At 43.9% G+C, this 11,476-nt stretch overlaps 1 protein-coding gene across 3 annotated transcripts; it reads left to right on the top strand.

Moving 5' to 3' along the window:
• Window positions 1-3,374: 3,374 nt before the first annotated feature.
• rbmx (RNA binding motif protein X-linked) lies at window positions 3,375-11,217 on the top strand. 3 transcript variants are annotated; one of them, XM_084449039.1, is made up of 10 exons: window positions 3,375-3,455; window positions 4,755-4,915; window positions 5,742-5,848; window positions 6,582-6,738; window positions 7,006-7,122; window positions 7,220-7,337; window positions 8,391-8,516; window positions 8,607-8,698; window positions 9,292-10,929; window positions 11,081-11,217. In XM_084449039.1, the coding sequence occupies exons 2-9, from the start codon at window positions 4,807-4,809 to the stop codon at window positions 9,606-9,608; spliced, it is 1,143 nt and encodes a 380-aa protein (XP_084305165.1). In that variant the 5' UTR covers window positions 3,375-3,455; window positions 4,755-4,806; the 3' UTR covers window positions 9,609-10,929; window positions 11,081-11,217. The 3 variants fall into 3 exon arrangements, with proteins under 3 accessions (XP_084305165.1, XP_084305163.1, XP_084305164.1); XM_084449037.1 differs by having other exon boundaries at window positions 6,979-7,122; XM_084449038.1 differs by having other exon boundaries at window positions 3,401-3,455; window positions 4,800-4,915; window positions 6,979-7,122.
• Window positions 11,218-11,476: the final 259 nt, after the last annotated feature.

Genomic DNA, 11,476 nt, shown 5'->3' with positions numbered 1-11,476 from the left:
TACTGTATATTTGATTGTCAACTATGTTCTAGTGAACTACCTTTAAAAAATAAATTAAAATAATATTTTAGACATACTTAATACACTGTCTCACCCTCTCAGCATCACACATACAAATCACACTGGCTTGAGGACATCCAGTTGCCCTAGAGAGCCTGGATAGATCCCCCTTCTTCTAAGGTGAAGGTAGATTAATTTGAAGCTGGGGTACTATGACATAACTATTAGTAGATGTCTTTATACAGTAGGCATCCACTACATCAGAGAGTGTGTTCATTGGGTCTCAGTGAAATCCATACATTTCCCATCATGCCCAGGGTGGGATTAGAGCCTAGCTCTCCGTCTTGGGAGGCCAGCGCTCCTTTGAGGAGTTGCACCAGCTACTCAATGTTTCACTCGGTTACACTCACCCCTCACCCTGGACATCTGGGTCACGGCACCATTGAAACTCATTCGTTTTGGCATGGCCAAGGCGGGATTAGAACCTGGGTCTCCCGCTTGGGAGGCGGATGCACTGACAATAGGAACATCCCCCTTGGAGGGACTGTCAGCGCTCCTTTGAGGAGTGAGTTTCACCAGCTACTCCATGTTTCACTCTGGTACATCAGCATGAGTAAAATCTCTATCTATAATATAGATAGAGATTTTACTCATGCTGATGTACCAGAGTGAAACATGGAGTAGCTAAGGACTGTTTGAAATCTTCCATATCCAACAACGCCGGTCCTGTAATAGTGACTGGGTGGGTCAAGATATGGAGTGGGAACCTTCCGGGTAAAGAGACATTTACACCCAGTATCAAATTCCCGGGAATTACCTGAAACAGTCAAATACATTTATGGGATGTAAGTTCATGTCCAGAATAATTATACTGATAAGAGAGTAAAATTTGATTTATTTCGTGGCTGCTGTAGTAGGCCTATTTCAGTTTGGGAAAATCCTAAGATCTCTGAAAGCATTGTAGCTCAGTCTAGATCTTTGTACCATTACAAATCATGGGATTTCCCAAACTGAATAAATAGGCTACTACACATAACACAAAACTGCCTTGCAGCAGCTCAATCTTGTAAGATATCCACTTAAAAAAATAAAATTTTCTTGGACAGATTTAGCTACTAGGCTACATACGCAAACTTCACAAGGATAGAAGTTGATCAATTCGCCTCTCAAAGCGGAACTTTTAGTCAAAGAGTATGGAATGCCAAGAGGGGATACTTTGGTGAATTTTTGGAACCCGCCTGAAGAGGGCACTCGCGTTTTGCCACTATTATGGACTGTCATCTGCAGCCAAATTCATCCAGTCATTTTGTGCATTAAAAACGGATGAAATGCAATTCATCATTTCAAAGCTTATTTTCAAATATATAATATATATATAATATATGTCAACTCAACACTCACATAAGTAATCTCCACTGAACTTGTCAAATGCAACTCCACTCTTAACTAAGACAGTGTATGAGCGCCCTCTACTGGCTGCATATCAATTGCACTGCAACAATACTGTATTACCCAAATAAGGATTTGTATTTACTTTAACTTAAAAGCTAGGACATGGTGGTATCTCCTGAAATTGCCCTCTTAGCCCTTCCCAGTTATACGGTCTTGGCTTTTCAATGTCTCCAGATGGGAGCCGGGTGAGGAGGGTGTTGGAGGTGGTGATAGGGAGTGATCGAGAGGAGAGAGTCTCTGGTCTGATCTCTCTGTTCCTCAGCAGAGTGGAGTTTGAGTAGAGTTTGTCATAGCTTGATGTGCTTGTGGAGGTAGATCTGGGAGGTGTAGGAGAACGGGCACTCAGAGCAGGAGAACACCTGAGTCTTGGACAACTCTTGACATCACACCTAGGAGAGTGAGCGAGCGAGAGACCATTAAAAATGATTCTCTCACCTGTAGTACAAGTTCAAATATAGAGTGATTAAATGTAGCTAGTGGGGGGTGACAACCACACCACAACTTCAGACTGAGGAAAGAGGAACGAATCAGATGTAATAGGTTACACAGGCTGAGCTAGAATGAGCGACAGGAGAGGAGAGAGAAAAAGAGAGGAGAGAGGGAAGGACTGTGGAGGAGAGCTACTTGGACAGCGGTTACTGCTATGACTAGCAGGCCTCTTGTTTACACTGAGTGTGCATATGTCTCATCATTGAAGTGGTCAATGGCCTCTTGTCTCATGTAACATGGCCCTGTACATTCAGTTAGGAATTTTTAGCACCTCCTGCAGTCAAGAAACAATCAGTTTCATCAACCCTATTTACTGTAGCACACTGGCAGTCCCCTCCCTGAAACTACAAATGTGGGTTGTCCCATCACAGGTCAGTGAATGGAGGTGGGTTTCAGCACCTCTTGAGGTCCATCGCCATGTTGAGCAGAGACACTTGGTTCCCTCCTCTGCTGGTGTTCAGGGCCTCAAAGTTGAGCATCAGGATAAACTTCTAATACTTCCTGGGGTCGCACCAAGCGGGAAGTAGCATGTTACCAAAATCCCTCAATGGCAATCTGATACCAACACACACCTGGAATACCCTGAGCCTGATTTAAAGGCCTAAATGTGGGGAACATACCTGGAAAAACCCTGGAAACCTTCTCTCTCTCCTTCCCTCTCCTCATTACTCATTTCTGCATGGGGCTGAGCTCCACCCTGCCGATGAGCTCGGTCTTGGTGGGCATGTGTTTGAAGACATCAGCCTTCTGAGCATGTGTGGACCAAGCAGGTCGTGGAGCTTCCTGGTCCGGTCCTCTTTGGCGATGTCTGCAAACTCCTCCAGGTTACTGGACAGAAGAGGGAATGGACGAGAGGTGGGGGAGAAGGAAGAAGGATTCAGTTTGTATAGTAAGAACAAAGGCAGTGGTGGCAAGACTGATCAGCTGGGCAGGTGAGCAAGTGGGGCAATGCATTCAATCAGCCAATAGGGAGCCAAAGCGTAAAACTCTGCCCTCTACTGGTTGGGTTCGCACCCGCCCTATCTTCTGCATAGTAGAAAATGTTGAAATAATTATAAATCGATATCAACACAAAACCTAACGACAGCACATACCATTTTGGATAGATAAAGTAATAAAGTACTAACTATATAATGTCCCATCGCAAAAACATGTAGTTTAACAAATGTACATTTTAGTTATTTTATGCTTTATTATTTTACAGTAAGCTATAGATCCAGGTAGCTACTTTGCCGCTTTTTGAGCACTTTACTGGAGAGTGCAGCTAACCAGAGGGCAATGTTGATGTGCTTCGTAAACATGGGTCAGTTGCTCTTGAATTAGACCACATTACTAGATTCTGTAGGTACGAACCGTACCACTGGAGGGCGCTTCGTCATTTTACCTCAGTATATGTATGCGATCGATCCACCAGTAAATCCAGAGAAGAAGAAGAAGAAGAGTGCTGCGCGGTCAGCGGTGTGGTCATCGTTTAGCCAGCTAGCAAGAAAGAAACCAACCAATAACTTGAAAAGGTAAGTTACTAGACGATGTACTGATATTTCTATGTGTGCTCCAATTTGATCGAATACGTTATGCCACATAGATTTAAAAAAAAAAAAAAAAAACGTTGACGTTATTCTTAGTTTTTGAACGCACATATTGCGGGTTAGCTCAGGTTTCCCTCTGACTGGTCGAGTTTATGTTGACTTGTTCCCTTCTCATGTGTTAGCTCATGTTAGCCTTGTTAGCTCATGTTAGCTCATGTTAGCCTGCTACCGCAGTCGCAGCTAACATGTCATTCCATCATTGCTTTTGTATTTTTCCTGACTTCACATTATAACTTTAACAGTAGTGAAGAAGCTGTTACATCAGCTAGATAGGACTGGGTAACTAACGAGGGTACCTGGCGAGCAGATCCGAGTGAATGAGGCTCTATTTAGACATGTTTGTTGGCTCGCTTGGGTAACGGTAACTAGCTACCAGCTACTAGCACAGCTAGCTACAAGCCACAGACCATCTTGGCCAAAACGCCAGCTATTTCCAGTGTCCATAGCATGCTCATACTTATGTAACGTTAAATTGATTATTTTAGATCAGCCCCCAAATCAATGTATTTAATCAACTAGGTAACAATGTTGATTCTTTTCCAGTAAATAGTCAGAGCCTTCATTTAGTTTAGGCCATTCATTCGTCGGCCATTTTGTGTAGCTGCTGGTAGGCCTTGTAAGAACAGCTCTACCTCTACTAGCAGTTAGCAGTTAGCTAAGCTACCTCAGACAAAAGCGCTGTGGCATTGCTCTAGCAAACGCATTACGGTCTCGGATTTCATTTCACTGAATACTTTTATACAGCTTAAACAGTTGGCTAATTTCACGAATGCACTGGGAAACTTCTTGGCCAAGGTCGTCGCAATTCTTTGAGACATACGGGCATTTTCCCTACTCAATCTGAGACATACGGGCATTTTCCCTACTCAATCTGAGACATACGGGCATTTTCCCTACTCAATCTGAGACATACGGGCATTTTCCCTACTCAATCTGAGACATACGGGCATTTTCCCTACTCAATCTGAGACACGGGCATTTTCCCTACTCAATCTGAGACACGGGCATTTTCCCTACTCAATCTGAGACATACGGGCATTTTCCCTACTCAACCCGTGTGGAAGCACTTTGCACCCCGCCTCCAACGCACGTCTGTTTGCACCCCCGGCCATTGGCTACCTAAAACATTGAGCTCATTTCACGGACATAAATCCATGTCAGAAGCTTATGCATGGTCCAATTATACGGCCTGGCCTAGAGTATGTTTTGCTTTGATTGTTTCAGATCCCGGTGGTGATTGTTTAGGTGTGTGCCTTCTCATCACTTCAGCTGGACCATGGCAGAGGCAGATAGACCGGGGAAGCTTTTCATTGGTGGGCTGAATACAGAAACCAACGAAAAGGCACTGGAGCAGTATTTCAGCAAATATGGCAGGATTGTAGAGGGTATGTATAATACACTTCCACCACCCTCCAGGAGCTGTAATGAAAAACAGCTGCACACAGTATGGGATGCACCTCTCTCGGTAGCCCCATATGTGACGCTATATGTATGCCGCCTTGTAGCGTCACACCCTCTTCCTATCGGAAAAGGGGGGTAAACGGCGTTCCTGGGAACTGCTTACCTGTTTCCTGGTGCCGTATCTTAAATGGGAAGGTATCCACATGCACATATGGATGTCTAACAAAAATGGCATGTAAAAATTATAGACTGGGGTGAAATAATTTTTTTTTTTTGACAGACTGACAAAAAATTTAATCTGAATGCTTCTTTTTCGGCTTTTCTCGAGTTACTCGCAGACTCGGCTAACGAGTTTAACAGGTTTTCTAACACGAGAAAAACCGAAGAAGAAGAAGCGGTTGGATTTAAAAAAAAAAATCAGTCTGTCAAAAAAACTGTTTTAAAGTTATTTCACTCCAGACTATCATTTTTACACCCCATTTTTGTTACATCTGTAGTAGCATATGGATACCTTCACATTTGAGATATGATGTCGGGAAATGGGTAAGAAGTGCCCAGGAACACAGTTTACCCCCCTTTTTCCTGTGGGGAGGTGTGACACTATATTGGCGAAGCGGCATACATATAGGGCTTCTTTCTTACAGACTACAATATTGTAAATAACATGAATAGAGAATACAAGCAAATTGTGGTTTTGAATAATGAGCTGAAGAAAATGCACTGATACGAAGTTCTGAGCCTGCAGTTAGCAATAATTTGTGATCAATTCCAGCATCTCTGATTGCAGTGACTTAGCGTTTGTCTTTGCAGTTCTTTTGATGAAAGACCGAGAAACAAACAAATCAAGGGGTTTCGCTTTTGTGACATTCGACAATCCGGCTGATGCAAAGGATGCTGCGCGTGAAATGAATGGAAAGGTTAGTATGGGTGTAGTCTAATGACTAATGTGTAGTAGGGGTTGATTTTGGGGAAAGGTTCATGGGGTGTAGTAGGGGTGTAGTATGGGTCTAGAAGACAGTAGTATGGGTCTAGAAGTGGGAAGTAGGGATCTAGTAGTGGTTTAGTATAGGTCAGTAGTGGTTTAGTCTAGGTCTAGTATGGGTTTAGTATAGCTCAAGTATGGGTGTAGTGTGGGTTAGTATAGGTCTAGTATGGGTTTAGTATAGGTCAGTAGTGGTTTAGTATAGGTCAGTAGTGGTTTAGTATAGGTCAGTAGTGGTTTAGTATAGGTCTAGTATGGGTTTAGTATAGGTCTAGTATGGGTTTAGTATAGCTCAAGTACGGGTGTAGTGTGGGTTAGTATAGGTCTAGTATGGGTTTAGTATAGGTCAGTAGTGGTTTAGTATAGGTCTAGTATGGGTTTAGTATAGGTCTAGTATGGGTTTAGTATAGCTCAAGTACGGGTGTAGTGTGGGTTTAGTAAAGGTCTAGTAGGGGTTATGTATAGGTCTAGTACAGGTGTAGTATTGGGTTAGTATGGGTATAGTAAGGTTTTATTTTTGGAAAGTTAGTGTTTGTGTAGTACAGGTTCATTTTGTGGAAAGGTTAGTATAAGCGTAGAAAGGATTGACTTCGTTTTAAATCAAAAAGCCACCAGTTCAAGATTCTTTTCTTATTTTTTTTTACTGACCTAATTGTTTCTCCCCACAGTCACTTGATGGCAAACCAATCAAAGTGGAACAAGCGACTAAACCTCAATTTGAGACTGCGGGTAGGCGGGAGATGCATCCCCGCAGTCGTGGCCCGCCAAGGGGTCTCAGAGGGTCCAGAGGAGGCCCTAGTGGGATGAGGGGCCCCCCAAGCAGAGGTACCGGCACAAAATTGATTACAGCACCCAATACACTTACTACTACAAATCCATTGAATACACCAGAATCATGCTGGAAATAATTACTCAACTCAAACTTTATTTATGAAGCACATTTAAAACGACTAAAATCGACCACACATTTGTAACATTGGTCACGATTGCTAATGCTCATTTGTTTTGTTTTTTAAGAAGTTCTAAGCTTGCATTTTAATGTTTGCATCTCTTGTCTGCTACAAGACTACCATGATAACGTAGGGAATGTAGAACCCTTCTTTAAAGGGATTTCATCCAGAGGCCCTCCTCCTCTAAAGAGAGGACCGCCAATTCGGAACGGAGGGCCCCCTGCCAAGAGGCCCACCCCGTCTGGCCCCATAGGCAGACGTAAGTATGAGGATCACCATTTTGAGTATAATTGAAACTAGAGTATATCATGTTCTATTAAGTTTAACGATCCTTTTTTGCCTTGTCTGGTGTTTAGCTCCCATGTCCAGGGACAGAGACCCCTACGGCCCACCCCCCCCTCGCAGAGAGCCCATGATGTCCAGAAGGGACGATTACCCGTCACCCAGAGATGACCATTACAGTTCAAAGGACAGGTGAGGGTGCCCGTCCAGCATGTAATATTACATTCCAGTCAGGGGTGAAAATGTACTTTTTGGCTCACGGTGAGTCACCTGCCAAGGGGACTGTAGATGGAAAAAATATCTACCAGCCAAGTATATATATTTTTCACATAGCCTTCCCAAATCTGGTCGCCAATTGGAAATGTTACCTGCATTTGGCCGGTGGCAGGTGTTAATTTTCAGCCCTGATTCCAGCGGTTATTACCTCCATCCCAGCGACAGTGCAGGGGCGAGAGGTAATGTTTTCGGTGCCGCGTTTTTGTTCGTTCGTTCGTTAGCAGGATTATGCAAAAACTACCAGACTGATTTTCATGACACACGGTGGAGGGGTGTAGCATGGTCCAACTTCGAACCCATTACATTTTGACGCAGATCCAAAGCACGGGGAGGGTCCACGGACTGCCCAAACACAGCTGGCCATTCACCTCCATACATTTTTGGGACCAGGATTATGCAGAAACTACCTGACTGATTTTCATGAAACTCGGAGGGGTGTAGCATGGGCCTTGGAACGGATCAAAATCACAGGCCGGGTCCACGAATGAAAACAAAACCTGATCCCTGTGTGGGTGCACTAGACGAGGGGGGCGCCCCTGTGTGGGTGCACTAGAGACGAGGGGGGCGCCACAGAGCTGCCCAAACACGGCCGCCGATTCACCTTCAGTCATTCTTTGGACTTCGGCTCAGGACCGCTTATTTCTCCAGGGTAAAAATAAGCGGGGAAATGTTTATTTCCCTGCAGGATTACACAAAAACTACCTGACCGACTTTCCTTTACAAACACGCATTGACCCCCTCATTATCTCAGCTACCAGTTACACCACTGAACACCTGCCTCTTCAATGGCGCAAGACAATATTCATACTGACAAATGAGTTTACCCCGTTCATGTTGGCTACACTGACAAAATGCATTCATGGCTGGAGGTCTGTGCTCTCTGAGCACTCTTTGTAGTTGATTTGCAGAACAGTGGTCTTTGCCTTTTTTAATTATACATGTTGCACTTTTGTCCCATTTCACACACAGCTATTCTAGTCGGGAATACTTGAGTTCCAGAGACTCCAGAGACTACGCACCACCTTCAAGGGATTATTCCTATCGGGAATATTCCAGCTCCCGTGATGAGTATGGGTCCATGTCAAGGAGTTACAGGTACAGGCAACATGACGTGTATCTGACATTTTGACTCAAGTCTTGAGTTGAGGGGAATGTGAAGTGACAAATCCCTCTCTTCATTCTTAGTGAACGTGATAGTTATGGAGGAGGACGTGAGCCCAGGAGCTACATGGACCGTCCCAGCGCTGGCTCGTATCGAGAACCCTACGATGGTTACGGTAAGATTGACCACTTAAGTGTAATGAGGAGCAGCAAAGTGATCTAGAACCACACAACTTGCCCAATATGCCCCTGGAACCTGGCGACTGTAGGACTCTCAAAACGGCCCATGGAAACAACCAACAAAAGTCTCTCTTGACCATTCAGTGTTCATTCTACAGTGTCAGAAAATACTCCCTCAAGGAGCCATGCACTTAAAACCCATATTGTTTGGGGTGCCAAACAAATCAACTCACACCAAACCACCAAGATCTCAGTGAAAAGCCACCTGTCCTATCTGCGGTTCTGACAACTGGAATTCTGAAAGGAAAAAAACCGCTACGCAACAGACCAATGGCATGCTGAAAGTGGTTACATTGCGTGTTAAAGTTCCCGAAGCTTGGATTAGTTTCTGCCCATATAGCAGCTAAACTCTCCATGAATTAAGTTTTTTTTCTGATCTTCAGAATATTGGAAATGTAAAACCTATAGTTGCAATTATATAAAGTATAAATCTCCCTAGCAAAAAAAAAACAACATAAATGGGCACATGACAATGCAGGAAAGTGTGTGAAGTGAACCTTGCCAATTACCTGACCCATTGACCCTGCAGGTAACTCGCGCAGCGCCCCGCCCTCGCGGGGGCCCCCACCTTCCTATGGGGGGAGCAGTGGAAGCAGTCGCTATGACGACTATGGCGGAAGTTCCCGGGACGGCTATGGCAGCCGCGACAGTTACCCCAGCAGTCGGAGTGACCCGTACCCCCCTAGCCGTGGCGAGCGCATGGGCAGGCAGGAGAGGGGCCCGGCTCCCCCGATCGAGAGAGGCTACCCTCCTCGCGAAGCGTACAGCAGCTCGAGCCGAGGGGCGCCCCGGGGCAGCCGAGGGGGCAGTAGAGTCGATAGAGGAATGGCTCGCAGCAGATACTGAGACGGACCTGGAAAACGGAAACGTCATTAGTGCGTTAGTCCTGCGTGTTCAGCTAACCCTTGTATGGGGGGGGGGGGGGGACTAGCCATGTCTAATTGGATGGAAGAGCTTAGCTTAAGTTGTTTATCCTCAGCTTTTATTTCCTTTTTTGTTTTTTGTGTTACATTTGTTTTATATTAATTACCCCTGCCCATGTGATGGTACTGTTACCAAGTGATGACTTTTTGTACATTTAGTGTTGTTGAAACCTGCTTAAGTCCTTGGATGTGGCTTTCATACTCCAATAAAGGTTTTTAATGAAAGATATTGAGCACCGCTGATGGATGTAGAGAAACCATAATATGAATGTACACCATTGACCGACGCAACCCAAATTATTTCAATTCAATTTCATTGTGGGAGAATAATTAAGACGGATGCAGAATCAGTCTTAACATGTAAGTGCTTTCACTTGTTGCTCCTGATACAAGAGGACAAGGCAAATGTCCTTTGTCACTTTCCCAAACTATCAGTGAAAATGGATCCATCACCATAAGCCAAACTTGCAACGACCTAACCAAAGACCGCAACAACCAAATGCAAGTCTTTCAACCCGACTGATAGCCAACAGCTGGTAAGCAAAGCAAACCTTTCTGTTTCTCGTCTGTAAATGAGTTTCTCATTACCCTGAATTGCAATCTCGGCTCTGAAAACTGGTGTAAGAGAAGACTTGTGCTCCAGGGACCCAATCAAATCAATGCGTTTAATGAATTTGGCTTTTTTAAATGTAGTGTAATTTCATCAACTGAATTCATTTGCAGAATCCTAAGGAATCTCCTGCCAACAAAGATAAGTTAATGGCTGCAGCAATAGTATCGACTGAGTGCAGAGTACCTGAACGCGTTCCTTTTTTGCGGGAAACCTTTTTTCCTCAACTTCACCTCAAGTATTTGCAAGTGGCTGTTTCTTAGGTGCAGAATAGTTTAACACCTTTTTTTTTTTTTTTTTATCAAATTTTTGTAAGAGACAAAAGTCCAAGCTTGTCAAGCATGCCTATTCTAACAAACGGAGACCACTGGGAGAGCAGCAACATCCTAACAGCCAAACAGGAAACTGAATCTCAAGAGCGAAAAACTCAAATCGGACCCTTTGCAAAGAAAAATGGAATTAACTGGGTTTATTGTTATGCTCATCTAAAATACCAAGTAAAATAAACTGCAGTTTATTAATTTTGTTAATCCTTTTGCAGGATAAGCAGACCTTTGAGAAGTCTCCTGGCATCTTGACTGATTTGTGTCCTCCGAGCTTTTGGACCAGTCGAACGTAAAGAGAATCTGAACAGGTATGTCCACCCCTGGCACTGCTTAATTGATCACAGCGACACCTTATGTATACATGCCAATTGGATATGGTAGAAAGGTAGCATATAGATTGTGAATATCTGGACCGATGTGAAGTCAATCATTTCATTTGTGTTTTTCTGTGTTCTGCAGCCTCCCTGTGTAGTCCAGATAACCGGTGTGGATGTGAGGGCCCCACTTCAAGTGGAAACAAGTGGCAGGCGGCTACTTGCAGACAGAGCCCAGGCTGGAAAGTGACTTGAATACATTAAGTTTTTTCACACTAATAAAAAAACCAATTGAAACTTTGAGATATAGTCTATGTATATATTAAGTTATTCATTTCCTTACTGTGATATTTGTTTTTCCTACTGCTTTTTGCATATGGAAGAAAAGCGTTTTCTGTTGTCTACTCTTGGGTGGTTTTGCTTTCACTTTAGTTTGTGGGAAAGGTATACTTATGCTTATATTCTATTCAAAAACATGGTGCATGGTATGACGTTGTTTTGAGCGACTGCCCTCAGATTAGAGCATAGACATAGTGGGATA

The sequence above is a fragment of the Borostomias antarcticus genome, assembly GCF_949987555.1.
Source record: "Borostomias antarcticus genome assembly, chromosome: 14".
Lineage (NCBI taxonomy): Eukaryota > Metazoa > Chordata > Actinopteri > Stomiiformes > Stomiidae > Borostomias > Borostomias antarcticus.
The sequence above is the reverse complement of the archived record's forward strand: the minus strand, read 5'-3'. Positions and strand labels throughout refer to the sequence as shown.

Excerpts from the sequence above, each read along its gene's own strand:
- rbmx (XM_084449037.1), top strand. The coding sequence starts at position 4,807 with ATGGCAGAGGCAGATAGACCGGGGAAGCTTTTCATTGGTGGGCTGAAT. Across the intron at positions 5,849-6,581 it reads CGCGTGAAATGAATGGAAAG|TCACTTGATGGCAAACCAAT; the intron begins GTTAGTATGGGT and ends TTCTCCCCACAG. Across the intron at positions 7,338-8,390 it reads CATTACAGTTCAAAGGACAG|CTATTCTAGTCGGGAATACT; the intron begins GTGAGGGTGCCC and ends TTTCACACACAG.